Raw genomic sequence first — 24,909 nt, forward strand, 5'->3', positions numbered from 1 at the left:
TAGTGGTGGTGGTGATGCTAACACACAGAGAACCGCCTGGCCGTCCAACCTGGGATGGATTTAGAAGAAGCTTTTCAAGTTGTCGGCGAATTTGGACCCTACCAGCAGCGGGCGGTGGCTGTGCTTGTTCTCACACAGGTTTGTGCATTAAAACAAATATACATTTCTATATGAAAACAAGCAGCTGTGGCGGAAACTGTCCCTGCAACAACAGCGGGTGAAATAGCGCTACGTGGCTTTACAAGGGGGCTTTTTAAACCTTTAAATGTGGACCAACAAAATACCATTTAACTGTGAGATAAATGCAACATGTTAGCAGCTTTGTGCCTGCAGCTGTTGCTTGTAATTGACCAAGCTCACTCTGCAAGATAGAGAACTTCATTTCGAAAAACTGAGATTTTAGTGTTGCATGGTTTATCTGTAAACTTACACAAAAAGCTGCCTTTAACTCAACACTTTTTTTAATATTGACTTGTTATTCTTTAATTCGGCACACAATACAAAGCTTGTTTTTACATACATGTATTGTATTGAACCTCTTTTTTCAACATGACGTACAGATGAGCAACACATCCGGGTACTTTCACACGTAGTCCAAAATGTTTACATATGTTGTAAGAACAAAGCCCAAACTTAGGCCAAAGTTATCACAAAACCCACTTATTACTACATGTTTTTGAAGTAATTGCCCACGTGGTATGTATTGCATGATGCCACCATTACCAAATTGAATCGCCAACTTCCTCACAATGAACTTGTAATTAAAGAAAGTTGACATTAAATTAAAGAAAAATAGGTTATAGCCACTTTAAACATGTCCCGAATTTATTGCAACAAGCCACATATTCAAAAACAACTTAAATACATTTCCCAATCGCACTGTAGTTGGACTTATACCACATTTCATTGTAAATATTGCATTATGCAAATGACGTTTGGCAAAGCTTCCGTTTTGGTTAAGCCAACCCTCCCTCTAGCTAGTGGTTGTTAAATGTCACAATAACAAAAGTTTCCATGATGCTGAATTGAACACAGAAACAATAAAACATTGAATTAAAGACCGGATATTATAGCATTTCTTTAAGAGTGGTTAATTGATAATAAATCACCCAGTTAATAATGCAGTTAGCCAGCATTGTGGTAGATTGTCATTAAGAATAATGGATGTACATTTTCAGAATTCATCCCCCCTCGCTGGTTAACAAGTGGTTCAATCATAGCATCCATTTGTTGCCCATTGCAGCCATTTGTATAGAGCTCTTCTGCGTTATGTACTGTCTTTACAATTACAGACAAACAGACTTAAAGACAGTTTCTTCCCCAGAACAATAATTGCACTAAACTCCAGCACTGACACAATATATATATATATATATATATATATATTTATTTTTTGTATTTTTTTTGTATTGTAGTGATCACTGATTCATACACTGGGGTTACATAATCCAATCATGGAACTACAGGTTGGGGGTATTGTTTCCGCACTGACGCATATGTTGACGGTACCTACTGTGTACCTACTGTGTGTCCTCCCTTTCACTTTCTCTTGCCTTCTCGGGCTGCGACCCGACAGCATGTGCATTTCTGCTGCTCAATAAAGCCAGATTTGTACCTTCATTGCACCGCCTCCGACTCCCTTCTCTCGGCACTACATTGGTGACCCCGACATAAGTCTCGCGAAGGATCCGAGACTGAATCGAACACGGCAAAAAGCGCAGCTTTTCTCGAGATGCCGGGGATTTTTGGAGACCTCCGTGGCTGCCACGTGCGCACGGACTGTGGCTTGGTGCGCCCTCCGGAATGGACGCGGACGACGCTCGCCATTTCCACGGCTTTTCGGCTCTGGGGGACAGCAAGCCTTCCATGGAGCCGATACACGACCGTGCCGGGTTTATTCGGGACATGCGGCTGCATGTCCGGCCAGCGACTAACGGCCGCCGAGAACAGCTAGCCACGACTGCTAACGGCTAGCAGCTGGCAACAGCTAACGACGGCTAGCCACAGCAGCTAGCAGCTATCGACATCCGACTGTTTTTTTTGTTTTTGTTTTTTGTGGTGCCTGAGAGGAGGTTCGATCAAGTCTGGTCGGCCTCGCGTGGATCCTCTCGCTATTTCGCCCACCTGTTTTTGTTCGTGGACAGGACGACCCTTTTTGAGCTTTTTCTGGTGCCTGAGAGGAGGTTCGACCATGGCTGGTCGGCCTCGTGTGGACCCTCTCACTGTTTCACCACCTCGACGGCGGCTTCGGACGTCACACACGCCTGCTTCGGCCCGTGGGTGGCGCGCTTCTGGACCCCGTCTCGCCTCTTCCCTCGCCTCGGCGGTTTCGAACGTCGCCCATGCCTTCATCGGCCCGCGGGTGGCGCGCTTCGGGACCCTGCCTGGCCTCACCTCTAACCGCGGCTCACGGTTCGCCTCGACGGCGCCCCGTCTGGCCTCTCCCCTGTCCACGGCTCCCTCCTCCCGGGGACACGGCTCCTTCCTCCCGAGGACTTCGTGCCCGCCGCCGCTGTGCCTTCGCCAGCGGCCGGGCGGCGCTCCTCCCTGCTGGGGACCTCCGGGTGTTTCACGCCTGTCCCCATGACGCGACCCTGCTTTCTGCGGCCCGCCCCCCACCCTCCGGTGGGGATGCCCTCGCCCTCGTTGGGGCCCCTACCCTCTCCTGCGGGCCCCTTCCGACGGCCCGTTCCTTGGCCCGGCCCTCGCCGGCGGCCCCGCCCTCCTCGGCCCCTGTGGTGCTTCCTCCCGGACGCGAGGATTGTGTCCATGGTTGAATTCTGGGGGGGCTTGTGTAGTGATCACTGATTCATACACTGTGGTTCCATAATCCAATCATGGAACTACAGGTTGGGGGTATTGTTTCCGCACGGACGCATATGTTGACGGTACCTACTGTGTACCTACTGTGGGTGTTTCTCAATCGCGAGTACGCTTGCTTGGTAGCACATGTCTGCCGAGCATCTTGCTTCAGAAGCGAGTCAAGAATACTTCCTGGCATTCGGAAAACAAAGTGTGGAACACGCTAGCAAGTGTGCAGGTGTGCGTCATATGAGAGGCCCCGCCTTACATCTTCCGCCACAGATTTGGGGAAATTGGTCCGTGCGCAAAGCATTGTGGGGATTTTAAGACCGCGAAGTCTACTCATGTGCAGACCAAGCGGCAAACTCTGGGGAAGAGCCGGGACACCAATGCGGAAGTGCCACAAACTGCAGTTCATATATTGGCCGATTGGCGCTGACTGCAGAAAGGAGCAATTTCCATAGAGCCCCATGTTAAAATGCCCAATTTCACAGCCTAAAAAAACATGTTTCTACCTATGGATCCAATAAATATTATTATGAATATAGTTAGATTCCACCTTCATGATTATGGATCTGTGAGTGAATTGTTTTCTAACACGACCCTTTTATTTATATTAGGTCTTAAAGTTTTTGCATAAATTAGGGCGTGGTCACATTGAGTGACAGCTCTGTCAGGTGACTGCTGCTGTTAGCTTTTTGTCTCTCTGCTAGCTGCTCCGTCCGTGAAGCTACAGGGACTCTGCCTGGTCAGTTCATCCAGGGAACACAACTTGATCCCGGCCGTGTTTGTTTGTTCTTCATGCTTATATATCGGACTATTGTGACTCGCTCTGCGGTTAAAACAGACGGTGCATGAATGCCGTTTTGCGGTAAGTGAAATTCGAGTACTTTATTTATGTGTTTATGATTTTAATCAGCTACGTAATGAATGTTAAGGCTTGGGTTAGCGTGTAAGCGAGTGGGAGCTACATCGGTGCTAACGATGCTAATCGTATCCTCCAAGTTAACTTAAAACCATAGACTGTATATATAAAGGTTCAAATGAAATAGACAAGTGTTAAGCGTTAAGTGAGATAGTACTGTAGAACAAAAGGCTTCTGTTTGAGGTTGATAAAATAAGGTCATCCTTGTAACTTAGAGAGATATTTTATTATGTAGGTAGGAACTGTATGCATCGCTAAGGTTCATTTAAATTGGCTATGCTCAAGTATGTAGACAAGCTAACGTCGAAGTAGTGTATGTGAAATCAACCTCACAATAAGATGTGTGTATATTACAATTATTAATGTCATATTTCAAGATGATTACTTAGATATTACAATATGGTTGGTTGAGCTGGAGTTCATTATTGAGCTTACACGTTAACGTCACAGTCATCTGAAGAACGAACCCAAACGTTGTTGTTTTTATTAATTGCATTACCAAATTGGTATCAAATAAACAGTAACACAACAGCATCCAAAGTTACAGTAAAATAAAAAGGACCCTGACTCGGACAATACACAATCCAACATGTTCAACAGAAGATAATCAGTTATATTGTTTGTACACATGGTTCTTTACATATATATCTGTTTGTTTAAAGTTTCCAGGTGATGCAGACAGGCTGGACCAGAGAGTGAGAGACAGAACTGGACTCCTCACAGCAGTGAACTTCAGCACAGGTACAAATACTCTTTTTTCATACTGTACAAAGAATCAAGAAAGATATTGGTTTAAATAAATGAAGTATTGACTTTAATACACTGATATACATTCCATTAAACAATACTAAATACTAGATCACCTACACATCAGTGAAGTTGAGGGTTTTTTCCATGCAAAGGGTTACATTTAGATGTTAACAAGCAATATGACTGTCAGCTTTCTAATTGAAGGTATTGAAGGCAAAGATATTTAACACAGTGACAACTGCTATTTATCTCTCAATATTGTCTGTAAAAAAACGTGGTAAAAGTTATGATTTCAGTGAGACAACAGAGCAAGCTTCTACAGTTGCACTAAGTTTTGATAACAGTTAAATATTATTTTGATAATAAAATACATTTCAATGTTGATGAATTTCATACTGTTCATTCATAATCTGATTGTCTTTGTAGCTCACTGTTGAAATAAAATAAAACATTACAATTACAAAATAATTATATCTACAGCCCCTAAACACACAAGCACACCTCTTTCATAAATAACACACTTGTTCTGCAATAATATGTTTTATGTTTCCTGTAATTTTTGTTAGGAAAGGACATGCCTGAAAGACACGATTCAGCATCTCCTCTTTCTCTGAGGGTCAAGAAGAACATCCAATAAGAAAATTAAAAGCTGATGTTATGAGATGTTAAGACCAGTACAGGACATTCACTAAGAAACTACTTTTATTGTGAAGTCAGCTGATCGAATGCACCTATTTCCACATCTACACTCCATCAGCTGATTATTTCTATTTGCCTCACTTTATGAGCTTCACAACATGTACCTTGTACCGCAGAGTTTGCAACGCAAATAAATGGGGCCAATCTTCAGTCGGATGTGAATGTGTAATCTAACATTTTCAGTAAGAATAATGGACAAAAGGAGTGCAAATACAAATTCAATTTATTGAAATCTGAACCAAAAGTTAATCAAACATGTTTTAAATAAAAAGCACATATGGACAGAAGGTGTAAACCTATTAAATGTATAAGTAAACACATTTAGTCAAATACAGTGACAGACTAGGCCTGATCAGGTGGTATCAGCTATGCATGGGCTCCTCCATCAGGCCTGGTCCTCCTCACAGAGGAAAGACCCTCAGTCCTCTCCAAACCAACAGACTGGACGTCCATCACACGGAGGTTTCTCCCTGAAGTCTCTGCAGCTCTCTGGACACCACGCTGTCTCAATCCGTCCACACTGAATATGAGTGGGGGGAAATGAAAATAATAAATGCTTTAGACAATAAGAAATATAAAGTTGACTGTTGAGTTGCTCAGTTTTTTTAGATTGTCAATACTATTACTGTATAACTAATATCTCAGGTTAAGAGGCACCTTCAAATAAAGATTGGTCTTTAAATACATTTTGTCTTTTGAATTGTTTGTCTAAAGTCAAGGATCTAGAACTGGTACTTATAGTTTTAATGATACAGTCTGGTTATAATGCTGTTTGGAAGAGGCCTCACAGGTAAGAGCACTAACTAGATATCATCACATGCACCTTAGCTTAACTTAAATGTATTAAACGTATAATTAAGTGATAGCAAAATATAAATAACTAATGTCATGCAAACATATTAATATTTGTTTGATTCCAGTGTTGCATTTAGCACATTGCATACAAACGTTAAGGGATTTTAAGATTCTGAAGTATTATGCTAAAAACTCAATAACTTAGATTATTATTTATAGTTTTGCTGAATAGTTTCATGTCCGCTTACCTTAGAAACGTAAAATGTGACGGCAGTGTGCAGATAGGGAAGCATGTTAGCTTAGCTTCTTAGCTTGAGCTAGCTCTGTTACTTCCCAGCTGGAGGCAGCAGGTCCCGCCTCGGCTCCGCCTCTTTGCCCTTATTTGGAGCAGGCTGGAGCAGGCGGGAGTTAGACTCAGACGTCACTGTCGAGCCGTTAGTGGCCGACTCCGCCTACTAAGGGCTTCTCGGCAACTCTGCAGAATCCTATGGGTGACGTCACGGACCCTACGTCCATTTATATATACAGGGTGTTTCTCAATCGCGAGTAAAGCTGCTGCAGAGCCACTATTTCAAGCATACTACGTCATCGAGTGCCGCCGAAGTACTGTTCCAATCTCCAGCATACTTGGAAATCTACCGAGCCCGGCGTACTCCGTTTGGAGAAATATCGAGGCTGCACATGTGTAGACTCCGCGGTCTTAAAATCCCCACAATGCTTTGCGCACGGACCAATTTTCCCAAATCTGTGGCGGAAGATGTAAGGCGGGGCCTCTCATATGACGCACACCTGCACACTTGCTAGTCTGTTCCACTCTTTGTTTTCCGAATGTCAGGAAGTATTCTTGACTCACTTCTGAAGCAAGATGCTCGGCAGACATGTGCTACCAAGCAAGCGTACTCGCGATTGAGAAACACCCGCAGTCTATGGTGCAGACTCGATATTTCTCCAAACGGAGTACGCCGGGCTCGGTAGATTTCCAAGTATACTGGAGATTGGAACAGTACTTCGGCGGCACTCGATGACGTAGTATGCTTGAAATAGTGGCTCTGAAGCAGCTTTACTCGCGATTGAGAAACACCCTGTGTGTCCTCCCTTTCACTTTCTCTTGCCTTCTCGGGCTGCGACCCGACAGCATGTGCATTTCTGCTGCTCAATAAAGCCAGATTTGTACCTTCATTGCACCGCCTCCGACTCCCTTCTCTCGGCACTACAGTATACACATTCAAACCTATTTATTTTTACTTAAAGGTCCCATGTCATGGCCATTTCTACTGATCATAATTCCATTGTTTAGGTCTACTAAAATACATTTATATTGTGCAATTTTCCAAACTTACATTGGTTTCTCATACAGCATCTCTGTATAGTATGTGTATTCACTCTCTGTCCTAAACGGCTTGTTGGAGCTCCTGCCCCCCCCCCTCCCTGTGAGCCCAGTGGCCGTCTGCGAGACACAGCGAAACCGAGCCCGAAACACACACACACACACCCGCAGCCTGGCTGGGAGTTTGTGTGTGTGCCCAGGCTGAGTGCCGCGGTGTCTCGCTGTCTCGCCGACCCCACACCAGTGAGCCAGCTCACAGTGTCCCGGTCATCGCAGCAGCAAGCCTCGCAACGTCCCGCCAAGTGTGTGTGTGTGTGAGGAAGTCCGCGGATTGGTCCAAACGTAACGGCTCTGCGGACGTAACGTAACGGCTCCGCAGATTGGTCCATTTGGACTAATCTGCGGAGCCGTTACGTCACGTCACTATACCCGAAATATGTCACTATACCCAAGAAGTAAACAATGGAAAAAGAGAAATCCCCAACGAGGCGTTCTGGGGCAGCATAGACAGGTCTTTTCTATGTTAGAGTTTTACTCGCTACAGGGTGTACTTTGAGGGTTTGTGACTCTGCAGACCGTTTACATGCAGAAAAAGCTACATAACACACAAGGGGACGGGTAATAACCAGAAAAGCATGACATGGGACCTTTAAACCGATATATTCCTACACTTTAACTTTATCTGCATATTGAAGTATGAATGCTTGTTGTTTGTATGTTGTCTTGTACGAGGATTAGTTCTACTCAACTCATTGTACCTGTTTAATGACAATACAGGATTATATTCTACTCTATTCTACCTGTGTTGTCTCAGGTGTATATGGCCTGTCAGTCCATGCTGATTGTTCTGGTTGGATCTACTCCGGAGCACCACCTCGAGCCTCAGGACGGAGATTCGTCCGGCCTGCAACGCGTCGTCTTCACCGAGGACATCGACTCCATAGTGACCGAGGTGAGAGAGACGGAGATCACAGGCATTATCCATGAAGTACAGAAATAGTTGAATATATATCACTGTATCACAATCAGATAACCTGTCAATCTTTCAGTCTGTGTGTACAGACCGCTTCCCACAATCCCGAATATAATAACAAACATATATCAACATATGTATTTAAAGTCGTTTAAAGTTATCTTTGCTAATTTTCTTGTTTTTTAATGTGTTATCCAAAAGCTATCACAAGTTTTACACTTTTCTATAAACACATTCATTATTGTTGTCAGTGTGTTTTGGTGTTATTTCAGTTTGGCTTTTTTAATCATTCAAACCCACTCATGCTTACCTTTCTGTGTCGCTGTGTGCAGTTTAATTCATTCTGCAAGCACAGATATTAAAAAAAGCATCCATAAAAGATACCAAAGTACCAAACATGCATTATCAGAATCATCCAGAAATAGTTTTAAATGTATCTCCGTCTTTCAGTCAGTTTTTAGTGTTATCATTTTGTATTTTAATGGTATGTTTGTCCACTTAACATGAGTGTTCTTGATAATTATGCATTATTTCCAGTTAAATACTTATTTGCTTAGTTATTGTCTATCGTTTGCTATTTGTACTTAAAAAAAACTGCCTTTGGATTCAAGGTATACAATCAGCCATGTTTGTTTGCGTACTGGATGGAAAATAATTGTTTGTATTTTGAGCAAAACACACAAAAACAGGTCAATAAATACACCTTTTTTCTCGTTTTGTGGCAGTGGTTTCTGGTGAAGCAGCAGGCCTATAAGGTCAGTCTCGCCGGGTCGCTGTTCTTCGCCGGGCTTTTGTTCGGGAACGTTTTCTTCGGGCCTCTCTCCGATAAGATCGGCAGGAGACCTGTTTACCTGACAGGTGGGTGAATATTTATAAAATATTTAATACATTTTATATATTTGGCACCTTTCAAACACAGTGACAAAGTGCTTTCCGAATAAAAACACATTTAAACCATGATAATAATTCATTTAGATTCGATGTATTGATCCCGAATTGTGAAATTGTTTTGTCAAAGCAGTAGCAGCAGATTAACGAGGCATTGTACACAAATTAAAGGTCACCTATTATGCAAAATCCACTTTTTCATGTCTCTTCTACATCAACATGTGTCCCCTCTTCTTCATGTCTCTTCTACATCAACATGTGTCCCCTCTTCTTCATGTCTCTTCTACATCAACATGTGTCCCCTCTTCTTCTCGTCTCTTCTACATAAACATGTGTCCCCTCTTCTTCATGTCTCTTCTACATCAACATGTGTCCCCTCTTCTTCATGTCTCTTCTACATCAACATGTGTCCCCTCTTCTTCATGTCTCTTCTACATCAACATGTGTCCCCTCTTCTTCTCGTCTCTTCTACATCAACATGTGTCCCCTCTTCTTCATGTCTCTTCTACATCAACATGTGTCCCCTCTTCTTCATGTCTCTTCTACATCAACATGTGTCCCCTCTTCTTCTCGTCTCTTCTACATAAACATGTGTCCCCTCTTCTTCATGTCTCTTCTACATCAACATGTGTCCCCTCTTCTTCATGTCTCTTCTACATCAACATGTGTCCCCTCTGTGTAAAGAGACTCTGAAAGTTTCAGGAACAAAGATTCTCTCTCTTTTTGTCCTGATCCATTTCTATAAAAACCTGTCTGAAAATGAGCTGATCAGATTTTGGCCACTTAGTGATGTCATAACGATTTTTTGGCTTGTGTAACCATTAGCCAATCAGCAACCAAGGTAACCCCCCCCCCCCCCCCACCTTATCACCTGAATCTCCTCATAGAGCACCATTGAGTTCTTTGTAACCAAATATCTCTCAGAGGGGCGTGGGGAGGGGCTCCTTATTTTCATCTAAAGTAACAGACAGAGAATCAGCACTTTTGAAACAGGGCTGAAACAGAGGGGATTATGGGTAATGCTGCAATGATCTGTTTGGTGTTTCAGCCAATCAGAGACAGGCTCTGTATATATCTGAGACCTATAATATATTGATGAAAAACAGTATAATAGGGGACCTTTAAAAACAGAATAAAGATATATATATGTGTCGAGGATCTGAATGAACTACAAGCCAGAAACTAAACGCATCATAAAACACAAAGTAAAACAGACAAAATGTAATAAAACAGACTTAAAATCACAGAAAAGCTACAAAAAAAATTGGGTTTATAGAACTATAATTTCACGGGAAGACTAGGGGTAGTAGAGGAATTCCTTTCATGTAAATGTATATCATTTTAATCTCTTTCTCTTCGTCCCAGTTTTGTTTTTCGAGGTGATCTTCGGTTATGTCACGGCCTTCGCTCCGAGCTACGAGGTGTTCGCCGTGTCGCGCCTCCTGGTCGGTTTGATGAATGGCGGCATCGGCCTCGTCTGCTTCGTGCTCACTCAGGAATACGTGGGGAAATCCTACTGGGCCATGACCGGTACGGAAAACACCAAAACAATCCCATCATGCATCACTCTGTCTTTATGAAGTCCTGGTTTTTTTTCACCTGCTAATTAAGTGGATCATTTTTATTTGGATATATGTCAGGTAAAGAGACGATTTTGATCAGGTCTTAGCTTCTGAAACGGGACTATTTGCTGCTTTTCTTCTTAGATATTCATTTAACTTGAATATAGAGCTTATTGATGAAACCATATTGGATTATGACAGGATTTAGTTGTGATTAATCATGTGTACGACGTGGCCATGACATTTAAAAAAAAAGAAAAAGAAACATGACGTTACTAGAGGAAGGAGGTTAAAGTGGTTGATGTATATAATGACAAAATCATTGGAAAATAAAATCCAATATATGAACCAACCTTGCAAAGTTAAGCGATTTTGATTCCTGTAAATTCCTTATTTTTTGTACTAAAAGTCGTGACTTCATAATTCCAGAAAAAAACAAATGCAGGAAATGTATTTATTTTTAATCCCAGGAAAAACTCAAATTATTTTCTCTACATTTTTGACTTTCTCGTTTATTTGCCACTGTAAATGTGACCGTTTTGTCCCCCCCATGGCCCCTCGATGTATTGTCGAGCGTCCTTAGGTTTCTTGAAAGGCGCTATATAAATCCTAGTTATTATTATTATTATTATTATTATTATTATTATTAACCTTGGAAATTCAGAATCGTTTTCTTAGAATATTACCCTGCTATTCTTTTATTTTTTTTATCACCTAGAATGACCCTAGATTCCTAAGAAGTGGGACTGTTCGCTGCTGTTTGCTTTCTTACTTAATATAGAGTTTAGTGATATAATTGTTGATTTTGCCGTGCCGCTGTTACAGTGCAGTCGCTCTAACCACAGAATTATCCTGCTGTTCCCTTTTTTTAATTTCCTCCTCAGGGACGTTGACCAGCATAAGTTTTGCAGTCGGCATCGCCCTGTTCGGAGCACTGGGTTACTTCATCCGGCCGTGGAGGACCCTGGCCATCGTGGCCAACTCCTCCGGGGTCCTCTTCTTCCTGCTGTCCGTGTGAGTAAGACTTCAGAGACTGTTGGGAAAATACTGATTGTACCAACATGAGAGTCCACATGCTAACAAAGGTATCCCAACTGTAGCTGTGAACATGACAGGATGCATGATTACCTAGAAGAGCATCAGGACTGTTTGAGGCATATGATAGCTATGTGATTAACATGATGATTCAGCCTCTATGGAGATAGACATATGACAAGCATGATCATTTCTGACGTGGAGCTAATCTGAAGTAAACATTGAATACTGCTTTCTATTCCTCCATCTTGTGACTGTGTAACTCCCTCTCTTGGATATCAGCATGTGAAGGACACTGTTCAGGAACTAGTTGATGCTCTGTATGTGATGACTACTTCCATTCTGGAGAGGATAATAAATACATGGATCCTGATATTGAAGCTCAAGCCGGGGACGAGTGAGATTTTTCTAACAGAGAGAGAGTTTATGCAGCCACATAAAACCAAAACAAAGACACGTTTGTCCTCTTGTTTAACATTTGTGCTGACAACCCTTGTTTGCTATTTTAGTTCAAGCACACTCTCCACGATAAAGTTATTACATCAGATTTCAAAACAAAAAATATAAAAAATGCTAAGCACTAATTCATGCAAAGGTTTATTTTGATGCTAAATAAAACATTTCTACTGCACAGAAATGAATGGAAACTGGAATGGAAAAAAAAAAAACTCCTAATCTTTGCTAAATGTTGACTTATCTGGTTGTTATAGAAATTATATAGGTTTTTATTGAGAATAAGCCAAATTTAAAAAGACCTTCACGTTTCTATCATGGGTTTTTTTCTTCTATAAGCTGCTGTTGTGAAGTTGTACATATATTAAAACCTTTCTTTCTTCAACTTAACATCCAGAAAGACGTGTTTGTGCAGATCCATTAATCTCTCTCCTCTCTGCAGAAACCTCCCAGAGTCTCCTCGCTGGCTCTTCTCTCAGGGTCAGACCGACCGAGCTGAAGAGGTAAATACACTCCAATAAATCTGATATATGGGTACGTTTTAGTGAATATAAAACGCTAGTGCTGTACGGTGTGTTTGGACCATTGAAGGTAAAACAAAAAGGGAGAGGGATAGTAGACAATACCTTTTTTTTTTTTACGGAAAAGTGGATTATTTTCTGATTAAAGTGTGAAAATGATCGTGAAAATGACAGTCAACAATTTTAGTGTTTTTTTGTTTTGTTGGCAAAGACCCAAATGGCTTCCCTTTGCACTGTCAGATCAGATGATATATGTTATTTTTCCTGGGTTTTTATTACTTTAATTTCAATGGATGTGCCTAGAGATGTCCCGATCCGATCACGTGATCGGGGATCGGAGCCGATCACGTGATTTTCAAAAGATCGGAATCGGGAGAAAAAAATCGGGGATCGGGATTTTTTTATTTATTTTTTTAATTTTTTTTTATAAAATACTTTTATTTTATTTAATGTTACAAAACAAAAATGACCATGTTCACGTCTTAAAGTCATCCTGAGGCCTTAGTTTTGGTTTAAAATTACACAACATCATGTATGTGTTGCTTCTTTTGGGCTTGTTTTCATAGACCTGGTTGCTTATTTCTCTCAAATCTGGCAACAGAGTGGGCGCAGTGTCTAATAGTAGCAGTAAGCTAACAAGAGGCTACGTTCAGCTGGTGCCTCGGGAGTCGGGGCAGAGAAAATGTCAGGAGTTTGGAAGTATTATGAAATTGAAAGCGAAGGCAGTGTAACAGCCAGATGCAATGTTTGCAAGGCGGAGGTTCCGCATGGTGGAAAGAACAGAGCTACGTTCAACACGACCAATCTAATACGCCACCTGAGAAACAAACACCAACAACAACGGCACTGAAATAACCGACACTTTCAGAGACTTTTAAAAGGAAAGAGAAACTGCCCCAGAACAGTGAAAAGGCCCAAAAAATAACAGCCAAGATAGCTGAATTCATCGCGTTGGATGACCAGCCGTTATCTGTTACCTTTTTTTTCTCTTAATGCATTGCATAAAGATCGGATCGGGAAAAATCGGTATCGGCAGATTGTCAAAATCAAATGATCGGAATCGGATCGGGAACAAAAAAAGGTGATCGGGACATCCCTAGATGTGCCTGTTTTCTTCTCATGAATTTACCGATGAGTCAGGAGAGTAATACTTACATAAAAGACTGTTTTCGAGACTGAAGTCGTGAATTTCTGGGAGAAAAATGTCCACTTTTTTTTTCACAAATCACCATTTAAAGGTCCCCTATTATACTGTTTTTCATCAATATATTATAGGTCTCAGATATATAAAAAACATGTCTCTGAAGTGTTTAGTTTGGAGAAATTTCGAGGCTGCACATGTGTAGACTCCGCGGTCTTAAAATCCCCACAATGCTTTGCGCACGGACCAATTTCCCCAAATCTGTGGCGGAAGATGTAAGGCGGGGCCTCTCATATGACGCACACCTGCACACTTGCTCGCCTGTTCCACTCTTCGTTTTCCGAATGCCAGGAAGTATTCTTGCCTCGCTTCTGAAGCAAGACGCTCGGAAGACATGTGCTACCAAGCAAGCGTACTCGACATTGAGAAACACCCTCAGTCTGTTACTTTAGATGAAAATAAGGAGCCACTCCCCACGCCCCTCTGAGAGATATTTGGTTAAAAAGAACACAATGGTGTAGAGCACCATTGTGTTCTTTTTACATTACCTTGGTTGCTGATTGGCTAATGGTTACACAAGCCAACAAATCGTTATGACATCATACAGTGACCAAAATCTGATCAGCTCATTTTCAGACATGTTTTTATGTGACAAGGACCCTTTGCTATGTCGGATCTGATAATAGTTGTTATTTTCCCTTCAAAAGTGAGTTGTTATTACTTCAATGGATTTCCCAGTTTTCTTCTCATGAATTTACAGATGAGGCAGGAGAGTAATACTTACATAAAAGACTATTTTTTTCGAGACTGAAGTCGTGAATTTATTGGAGAAAAACCCAAGATTTGAACAAATGCCACAACTAAGTGCTGTAACCCATGTTGATGTGTTTATAAAAATATAGGCAAGAACGAGAATCTTTTAAACATCTGAAACTCTTTGATAAAGCTGCTGTGATATGTTTCTGTCCGGTCTTTTAAAAGGTGTTGCGCTACATAGCTCTGAGGAACGGAAACCCCTCCAAAAACCTGACACTGCGCCGCGCCGCTAAAGACGGTAACCATGGCAACAGAGGAGCGGGGGTCCTGCAGTTATGGATCCATCCCGTCCTCCGCCTCAGGACCATGGTGCTCATGTATGTCTGGTGAGTGTTCCTCCACCACAGAAGAAGAAAAAAACACATGCATCACGGTGCGGAAACGACTCAAATCAGAGCGGGTTACTCCCACTACTTTAACTCAAATATTACTACTAGCAATACTGCTACTTCGGTCATTTTTCACTTATATCTAGCGTCATTTTATTTACATTCAAAGCTTTAATATAGTTATATAGATCTATATAAGTTAGATCAGATAATGTACCAGCTTTGAGAACACTTTCATGATCAATCATTATAAAACATATCATATATATTATTCTGAAATGGACCAATCTGCACAATGAATACTTTTACTGTCGAGAATACTTTTCTACTTTTACTTGAGGAACATTTTGAATGCAGGACTTCTACTGTAACAGAGTATTCCTACACTCTGGTACTTCTACTTTTACTCAAGTACAAGATCCGAGTACTTTTACTCAAGTACAAGATCTGAGTACTTCTACTTTTACTCAAGTACAAGATCTGAGTCCTTCTACTTTTACTCAAGAACAATATATGAGTACTTCTACTTTTACTCAAGAACAATATATGAGTACTTCTACTTTTACTCAAGAACAATATATGAGTCCTTCTACTTTTACTCAAGAACAATATATGAGTACTTCTACTTTTACTCAAGTACAATATATGAGTCCTTCTACTTTTACTCAAGTACAAGATCTGAGTCCTTCTACTTTTACTCAAGAACAATATCTGAGTACTTCTACTTTTACTCAAGTACAATATATGAGTCCTTCTACTTTTACTCAAGTACAAGATCAGAGTACTTCTACTTTACTCAAGTACAAGATCTCAGTACTTCTACTTTTACTTAAGGACAAGATCTGAGTACTTCTACTTTTACTCAAGTACAAGATATGAGTCCTTCTACTTTTACTCAAGTACAAGATCTCAGTACTTCTACCAAGTGCAACTTAATCTTTATCTGATACTTTGCACACATCCCTTTTATAATCAGAAAGAATACACATTGGGTAAACGAATAAAAAAGCTTCACAGGGTTTAAATATTGATTCAGAAGTAAATGTCAACTTCATGAATAATAATTATTATTATTTGAAACAGCGTCAGTCTGCTGAAGTCATGTTTAACAGCTCTTGCTCACACATTTTTTACGCAGACAGTCATGTTCCCCGGAGCATTTTGGCAACATGTCAACATCTTCACAGCTTGTTTGACAAAGCCCGCTAAAGAGAAGAACATGTTGTGACTCATGCTATAGCTGAGCTTCTTTTGTCTCTACAGTTGAGTTTTTAAAAGTACATCAACCGTGGCAGTTCTGCGTTTGATCCCATAAATGTTGCATATTTTATCCTAAGATGTTTGCTTCTTTGTTTTGTTTTTTAAATGCTAGAAGGAGATTCAGGGTATTTCCAGACTCTGAGAATGAACTTATGGAGTTTCTTTTTCTCTGACTTGATACTTCAGTTGCAGCAGTGCTATGTAACACAGACACACCCATCTTCATGTTTAAATTCTCTGCACCGCCCTGTGGTCCGTTTGCACTCTTACTTCATCACAGCTGCTCAAGATTAACAACCAACTTCTTAACCTCAAATGTTATCTGTTGAACAGTTTGGTTTTATCTTTGGTTTTCTGTTTGGTTAACACGACATCCTCATTGAGCTCTTAAACTCTATTTTTCTTCCTTATTTGACCAAAGTAGTCAAAGTCAAAAGTCAAAGTCAACTTTATTGTCAATCATTCAGTTTGTGTGTACAGACAGAGAGTCTATTCTAAGTACTAATTATTCTGATAGTTCCTCAGATATTCCCACACTTGAAATAGTTGAAGTGTTTTCTGTTTACAGTAAACACATTCGGATGTGCTTCTGGAAACAAGAGAAAGGTCAAAGAGCATCCAAGTTATTACTAAAAACAAATATGATAGAAATAGGAAACAAAACCCCACAGACACATCACTTTTTAAATCTGTGTGTGTGTGTGTGTGTGTGTGTGTGTGTGTGTGTGTGTGTGTGTGTGTGTGTGTGTGTGTGTGTGTGTGTGTGTGTGTGGTGTGTGTGTGTGTGGTGTTGTGTGTGTGTGTGTGTGTGGTGTGTGGTGTGTGTGTGTGTGTGTGTGTGTGTGTGTGTGTGTGTGTGTGGTGTGTGTGTGTGTGTGTGTGTGTGTGTGTGTGTGTGGTGTGTGTGTGTGTGGTGTGTGTGTGGTGTGTGTGTGTGTGTGGTGTGTGTGTGTGTGTGTGTGTGTGTGTGTGTGTGTGTGTGTGTGTGTGTGTTGCAGGTATGCGTGCAGTCTGGTTTATTACGGTCTGACTCTCGGTGCCAGTGAGTCGTCGGGGAATCGTTACGTTAACGTAGCGATGTACGGCCTCGTGGAGCTGCCCGCCTACCCACTTTGCATTTACTTCATCAACAAACACTGGTGAGACACACACACACACAGACACACACACACACACACACAGGTTTCTTTTGCAAAATCCAGCACAAAAGTTTACTTATTTACTTACTTACTAACTTATTTAATCGCTGCAGCTCTCAATGTTAATAAAGCATTGAAACATCATCAGTCTACTTTCCTGCTTGATTCAACTTGCTTTAGCCTTCGTGTCTCTTTAACTTTCTGGATTCATTTTCTCATAATCCGCTCACTATTACACGTATATTTTACCATCGGCGGTGTTCAGTTATTTTTTATCAACTTTCGTCAATCTACTGAGACCTCAGATGGCACAGATCATTTCCTGATGATTTCACAAAGATACGTTGACTCATAGTTGCAGCGCTAAATGTTTTAAGCCGTTTTTATGCAATATCAGTATCTGTGTATAGGCTATTACAGTCTGCTTCCGGCTTTTTTCTACATGCATAATACATAATGGCCCTCAATTATTACCTTTCTGGAGTTCTTATTCATATATTATTCATAAAATGCTGATTTGAACTCTTTATGTTTTATTTTTGCCCACTTTGTTTTCTTGAAGCTAATGTTCGTGCAGGAGTCTTTTAGATCTGAATGTGTCCCCGTGGTTGAGTGCACTGGATGCAAGTTGCTTTGGATAAAAGCTAAATTAAATGTAATGGGGCGAAGCCTGCGAGCTAGTTCAGGCAGTCAACTCGAGCACCAATCATACATTAACACGTGACGCACCTCGTCCCTCTTTCAACCAACCAATCACATTCTCCTAAACATGCCGCTCTATTGAAGCTGCCAGGTCTTCCTGCCTCTGCCTCGCTATGCTGCTGCTGCTGCTGTGTTCACTTGCTATTGCTACGTTCATGTTGCTGCTGCTGTGTTTCATGTTGCTGCTGCTCGCCTGCCCCACCACCCCAGCTTCCACCCCAGCTTCCACCCCAGCTTCCACCCCAGCTTCCACCCGAGCTTCCACCCGAGCTTCCACCCGAGCTTCCACCCGAGCTTTCACCCGAGCTTTCACCCCAGCTTTCACCCCAGCTTCCACCCGAGCTTCCACCCCAGCTTCCACCCCAGCTTCCACCCCAGCTTCCACCCCAGCTTCCACCCCAGCTTCCACCCCAGCTTCCACCCCAGCTTCCACCCCAGCTTCCACACAGCTTCCACCCCCCAGCTTCCACCCCCTGTCCACCAGCCTCCACCCCAGCTTCCACCACAGCTCCACCCCAGCTTCTCCCACCCCAGCCTCCACCCCAAGCTTCCACCCCAGCTTCCACCCCAGCTTCCACCCCAGCTTCCACCCCAGCTTCCACCCCAGCTTCCACCCCAGCTTCCACCCCAGCCTCCACCCCAGCTTCCACCCCAGCTTCCTCCCCAGCTTCCACCCCAGCTTCCACCTGTAGGCTCAGGGGGATAGTTATCTAATCATCACTCAATGTTCTTTGTAAATCTGCGGAGTGATGAGGCCCGAGCCTAGACGCCTAACTCAAACTATATGCTCAGGGGTGCACACAACTTTCTCAGTGAGGTACCTGGAGTCAGTGTTTGGTACTCCAACTTCTGGCTCCCCTCAAATTTCCCATGTAGCCCTCTGTATCGCGGGGGGGGGGGGGGTGGTAGTGGAGTACAGAGCTTCGCGAATGTCAACGGGGGGGGGGGGGGGGGGGGTAGTGGAGTACAGAGCTTCGTGACCGCAGAGCGTGTGAACGTTGTGATCAGCTGTTTTAGCACAGGGCTGCTGTACAGACCGACGTTAACAGCAGCCCTGTCTGTGCACACGGAGACCGACTCTGTCGTCCGGTGATCTAACCGCCTTCTGGAAAAACTTCACAAGTACGTCGGTACGCAAATGCGCTTTGTGACACAAGTGACGGTACGCATTTCAGATTGTTGCCGCGCATGCGTACCAGTTATGTGCACCCCTGTATATGCTGCTTCTAATAAACATATGAAGAAACACGTGAGTTGTCTGACTGAAATGTAGTAATGCTGTGAGATGTCCCGGTGATAAGTGTTTCAGTGTCTTTTCTTCAGGGCGGGGAGGAGGAAGAGCATGGCCAGCTTCCTGGGTCTGGCGGGATGCGCCTGCCTCTGCACGATGTTCGTCCCTGAAAACACAGGTGAGACACTGAGACCTCTTAAACTGAGAGAAACACATCTGAACACAACTGTGGAGGAAGTGTGAGAGGAAAGAAACCCAAGAGCTGGGCAGTCAAAATGTATGTGACTAATACCAGCTGTTATTTTTAGGCTAACAAAGTATGTGAGACTCATTGCTTTGTATTTCTTCTTTAAGATTTAAAATGCACTTGACAGGGAACTGATGATCCTCTGATGGCAAATTAGGAACTCTGTATTTAAACTCTCTTATGTAATTCTTCTGTTTTGCTATTTTTCTGTTCTTCTTATTCCAAATAATCAAGTATTTTAAGGGCCTAGTTTTTTTTAAAGTTTCGTTTTCATCTTTTCTTGATCACATCCTCATATTGGACTCAATAAATGCAAAGCTTCATTCATAATTACATCCCTGAATTTCCACAATAATCCCAATTGCAAAGTTCTGCAGCATCAAAATGGCCAATTTCTTTATAAAGATGTTATCTAAAACAGATGAAGCAACAAGTTAGCTTCGGTTTGATTACATCTGATCAGTGGAATCTGTGTTTGCAGGGACTCTGCTGAGCGTGACGTCGCTGGCGCTTCTGGGAAAACTGATGGTCAGCGCAGCGTTCAACATCGCCTACGTCTACACCTCTGAACTCTACCCGACAGTCATCAGGTGAGCTTACCACGCACACGCACACGCACAAACACACACACACACACACACACACACACACACACACACACACACACACACACACACACACACACACACACACACACACACACACACACACACACACACACACACACACACAATGATATGCTTTTCCTTTAATGACTCTTTTTGTGTGTTTTTCAGGAACGCTGGTTTGGGCGTTTGCTCCATGTCTTGCAGAGTTGGAGGAATTATTGCTCCGTTTGTTCCCTCGATGGTAAGAGTGTGTGTGTGTATGTGTGGAATTGAGTCATCTGTGACCTGCAATAACCTTTTATTGGAGAGCAAAAAGGAACTAAAACAATGTATCTTAGTTACAACAACAGCGTACACTTAGAACAGTGGTCCTCTTTTCAGTTTAGACTACATCACTTTATTCATTTCCACATGTTGTCATCATGCATTAACACTGAGGCTGCATTGCAACTGCATTGAAGTGCATCTTTTTACACATTTTCTGAGAAACATGGTCTTCTACACTCCTTTCTTACAACATCTTTGACTAGGTGTTATAACACATATGTTTTATGAGTTGGCCTGTGGAAGAAAAGTCCTTTTTTACACATAATAAGGGACTTAAGGTGATTCCCTGAGGGGGAATTCAGCAGTTGCAGCAGAACAAAGATATAACAAAGTAAATATTTAAAAGGGAAGTAAACGCACATGAAGAGTAAAAGTAGAAACAGGAACTACAAGAATAGCTAAAGAAATCGTACAAAACCTTTTAAAGCGATACGATTATTTTACTTCAATACATAATTCTTTCAATGGATTCTTATTTTTCTGTCTTGTTCATGTTCATCTATTGATTATAAGTATCTATTGTTTAAGTATTTAAGAATGTAACATGGAAAGTGTGACAGTTATAACAACAAGTGGCCATTGTTTGGATAATAGCAGCCAGTCTAGCACATAAACATGACATATCTCCGTGTGTTCTGAAGCTGAACAAGTGAGAGGTAAACATGACGAGTGCCTCAGACTTTGACCTGATTTTACACATGAATGCCTTCAGGATGCTGAAACATGATCGGCACAATTCAGCTCCTCGAAAGTGGAAAAAGTATGAGATCAGTCATGTTGAAACACCGCCCAAAATGACCAAGCCCCTCTTAATCTCAGTGTTACAGTAGTGTTATCCGGGTTATAACTAGAGAAGAAATGGGCCTTAAAATACATGTATACGTTATGTTTGGACCTACTTTATTGAGTTATGAGTCCAATGATTAATAGAATAACCTATACTCTGCTTTTAAAAATGACTACTTTATCTAACCCAATTTAAATAATGTATATAACATAACATCCATGAGTTGTCCGGCACATCTGCTGAAATAACTATAGTCTTTAAAGTATAAATCTCCCCTGAAACAGAGCGAAACTAAACTGTCATTTGACCTTGGGTGTTGGCAGCCGGTGTAACTTAAACTTTAACATATAGCACCTCCTAGTGGTGATTTGGTAGCAAATATAGCCCCTTTATTAAGAATGTCTATTAATAATATAAATAAGAAATGTAAAAGAAGGGTTAGGTTAAATGCAGGATCATTTTTTAATATTTCAGTCTTTTAAAAGTAGTAAAGTTCAACTTCAGATCAGGAAGTATAATGTTTTTCATCTCACTGGTGGTTTATGAACTGATCTTAAAGTCAAAGCACAGATTAACCTGTGTGTGTGTGTGTGTGTGTGTGTGTGTGTGTGTGTGTGTGTGTGTGTGTGTGTGTGTGTGTGTGTGTGTGTGTGTGTGTGTGTGTGTGTGTGTGTGTGTGGCAGCGTGCTCTCCACACCTCCATGCCCTTCACGGTGTTCTGCCTCAGCGGCTTCTCGGCCGGCTGCCTCGGCCTCCTGCTGCCGGAGACTCTGAACAGACCAGCAGTCGACACTCTGGAGGAGCTGAGCAGCGACGCGCACTGCAGAGTGCTGGAGAGCAAGGTACACACACACATGCACACACACACACTACAAAATGCTGGAGAGCAAGGTACACACACACACACACTCACACTCACACTACAGAATGCTGGAGAGCAAGGTATACACACACACACACAGACACACACACACACACACTCACACTCACACACTACAGAGTGCTGGAGAGCAAGGTATACACATACACTCACACACTACAGAATGCTGGAGAGCAAGGTATACACACACACACAGACACACACACACACACACACACTCGCACACTACAGAATGCTGGAGAGCAAGGTATACACACACACACAGACACACACACACACACACACTCGCACACTACAGAATGCTGGAGAGCAAGGTATACACACACACACAGACACACACACACACACACACTCACACACTACAGAATGCTGGAGAGCAAGGTATACACACACACACAGACACACACACACACACACACTCGCACACTACAGAATGCTGGAGAGCAAGGTATACACACACACACACACACACACACACACACACACTCGCACACTACAGAATGCTGGAGAGCAAGGTATACACACACACACACACACACACACACACACACACACACACACACACATACACGTGCAAGGCACATATTTAACAGAAAGTTGTACTCCATGTTTTCTCCTATCGTTTTTGACATCTCCAATCACAGAAAAGATCTCTGATAGTCAGTTGTGATTGTACGCAGCATCTCTTTGTCATCATTCTCATGAATCGTGTCTCCCTGTCCTCTCCTCTTCCCCTCAGGCTCTTTTGTACGAAGATGACAAACTGAAATCGAACCACAAGTGAGGCCTTCATCACATGATTCCTTATGAAGCTGCTGCACCAGAGAAACGGTGACCTGTCCCTTTTTTTAATTACCTCGAAGGACTGATCACCACGTTATCGTCTCTGAACACACACCGTTAGGGACGTAGAAGCTGCTCTGCCTCCAGGACGAAGGTGTCATCATCTGCTCCTCTTGTGTGTGACTTCACGGAAAAACACAGTAGCAAAACTGCCTTTTTTTATTCTATTTCCTGAAAATGAACAAGGTGTTTGTGCCTTACCTGGAGGTACACAGGGCGACAAAGACACGTATGTGACTTTAATTACATTCCAGAGATGCCAGAGAAGTGGGAAATCCAACTTGCTACTCGCATATTTTTCTAAATAAAGTTTACCGACACGATGCATCCACAAACGCTAAACATTCCCGAAAATACAGTCAGGTTAGATTTATAGGGACCACAATCATTTTTCAGGGGAACGATTCCATCTTTCTCTTGTGTCTCCGTCCTGAACGTCCTAGAGAGTGGAAACACATGTAATGATACACAGACTTTCCAATATTTCATTTTCTTCTGACCTGCTGATTCCCATCTACCTTCTTTCTTAGAACTATGACTGACCAGCATTTATTGTAGCGTTCCTTTTATGGAAGTTTAAATCGAATGAAATTTTATATTTTGACTACTAAATAATAATGTGTCAACCTTTTCTCATTGACTTAAGGAGTTAATGATTTCTGGAAGTCTGATCAGCCAATTGCCTTTACATGCACAAATAAACACAAATATATGTATGTACCTTTTCTTTCGTGAAACATTCAAATCAAATAGAATTTTTTTACGTAATAAAACAGTGACTATTCAATAACAATTTCTCAAAATCTGCACAAACGTACAGGAACTGTCCCATTCAAACTCATCTCCAAACTAAAAAGTGCTCCAGGTTTTTCTTAAAGAGGTCCTGTTATGCTTTCTGGGGCTTCCTCTTTGCTCTAGTGTGTTTCAGTGCATGTAAATGGTCTGCAAAGCCTAAAATGCCAACGTTTCTCTTAAAGGTTAATGCATGACCAAAAAGCTAATAAGAGAGTTTCCACTGCACTAAAGTTGACATAACTCTTCAGTTAGAAATAATAATAACTGCCTAATTTGGTTTGATTTCAGGTTTTTCTGTCGCTTATCGCATTCTTAGTGCATATATTTGATGCGATTGGATAAATAAACACACGTTTGCTGCTCATTTTGAGGTGATATTCTGATGAGCCTTCAATGAGGTTAAATAAGAGTAAAAACACTGGAGAGAAAACATTCACCAGCCTTAAATTGAATGCTTGTAACAAGAAAAATCTTCATTAAACACGACGATAAGTGACGAGCAAAGAGAGTCACATGTAGCGACAGCAAGCAGATGTTTAATATAGTCAAATTTGCTCAATTCCTTATAAGTGTTTGAGCTGTAATTATGCAGCACTACAGACTGAGGGTGAAATGCATTCTGGGGCATTGTGGGACATATTTTGTAAGTCCGACGGGACCAGTTGAATTTACGATGATTCATATTTATTTATTTCCTCTTATGTTTTCTATGTCCGGATTTTCATACCAAGTATTCTGTAATCAGTTAAATTACCCAAACACACATTTCCCTGTAACAGAGGGAAGAAGTTTGCACACCGTTTTTACCACAAAGCAGGAAATACTGTAAAGTGAATGTGGTCATTTCAAATTTAAATCCACTTTTTGTATGTGTTCCTCATAACCTCGTGTGCCTTCCTCTCTTAACTCTAAAGTTAAGATATCAGATGTAGTGTTCAAAATAAATATATGATATAAGATATTGAGATGCCAATTTTGTATTGTGTATGCAATCATATTATTCCGATGTGTGCTATGTATACTGTGTCTCTGGGTACGATCTATGGAAACAGTAAACAGTTGAAAACATCATTA

General features: G+C 41.8%; 1 protein-coding gene across 1 annotated transcript; it reads left to right on the forward strand.

The window, feature by feature from the left end:
• slc22a15 (solute carrier family 22 member 15) lies at positions 1–24,909 on the forward strand. Its single transcript, XM_034135876.1, has 13 exons — positions 1–138; positions 8,113–8,250; positions 8,997–9,129; positions 10,525–10,689; positions 11,606–11,735; positions 12,652–12,712; positions 14,853–15,013; positions 17,275–17,415; positions 19,441–19,526; positions 20,077–20,185; positions 20,372–20,444; positions 22,001–22,159; positions 22,937–24,909. The coding sequence occupies exons 1-13, from the start codon at positions 55–57 to the stop codon at positions 22,979–22,981; spliced, it is 1,485 nt and encodes a 494-aa protein (XP_033991767.1). The 5' UTR covers positions 1–54; the 3' UTR covers positions 22,982–24,909.

Source organism: Trematomus bernacchii, unplaced genomic scaffold, assembly GCF_902827165.1.
Source record: "Trematomus bernacchii unplaced genomic scaffold, fTreBer1.1, whole genome shotgun sequence".
NCBI classification, from domain to species: Eukaryota; Metazoa; Chordata; class Actinopteri; order Perciformes; family Nototheniidae; genus Trematomus; species Trematomus bernacchii.

Bases quoted from the DNA above. Each gene is read 5' to 3' on its own strand.
- slc22a15 (XM_034135876.1), top strand. From the start codon at position 55: ATGGATTTAGAAGAAGCTTTTCAAGTTGTCGGCGAATTTGGACCCTAC. The intron at 8,251-8,996 runs GTGAGAGAGACG...GTTTTGTGGCAG, and splicing joins TCGACTCCATAGTGACCGAG to TGGTTTCTGGTGAAGCAGCA. The intron at 20,186-20,371 runs GTGAGCTTACCA...TGTGTTTTTCAG, and splicing joins CTCTACCCGACAGTCATCAG to GAACGCTGGTTTGGGCGTTT.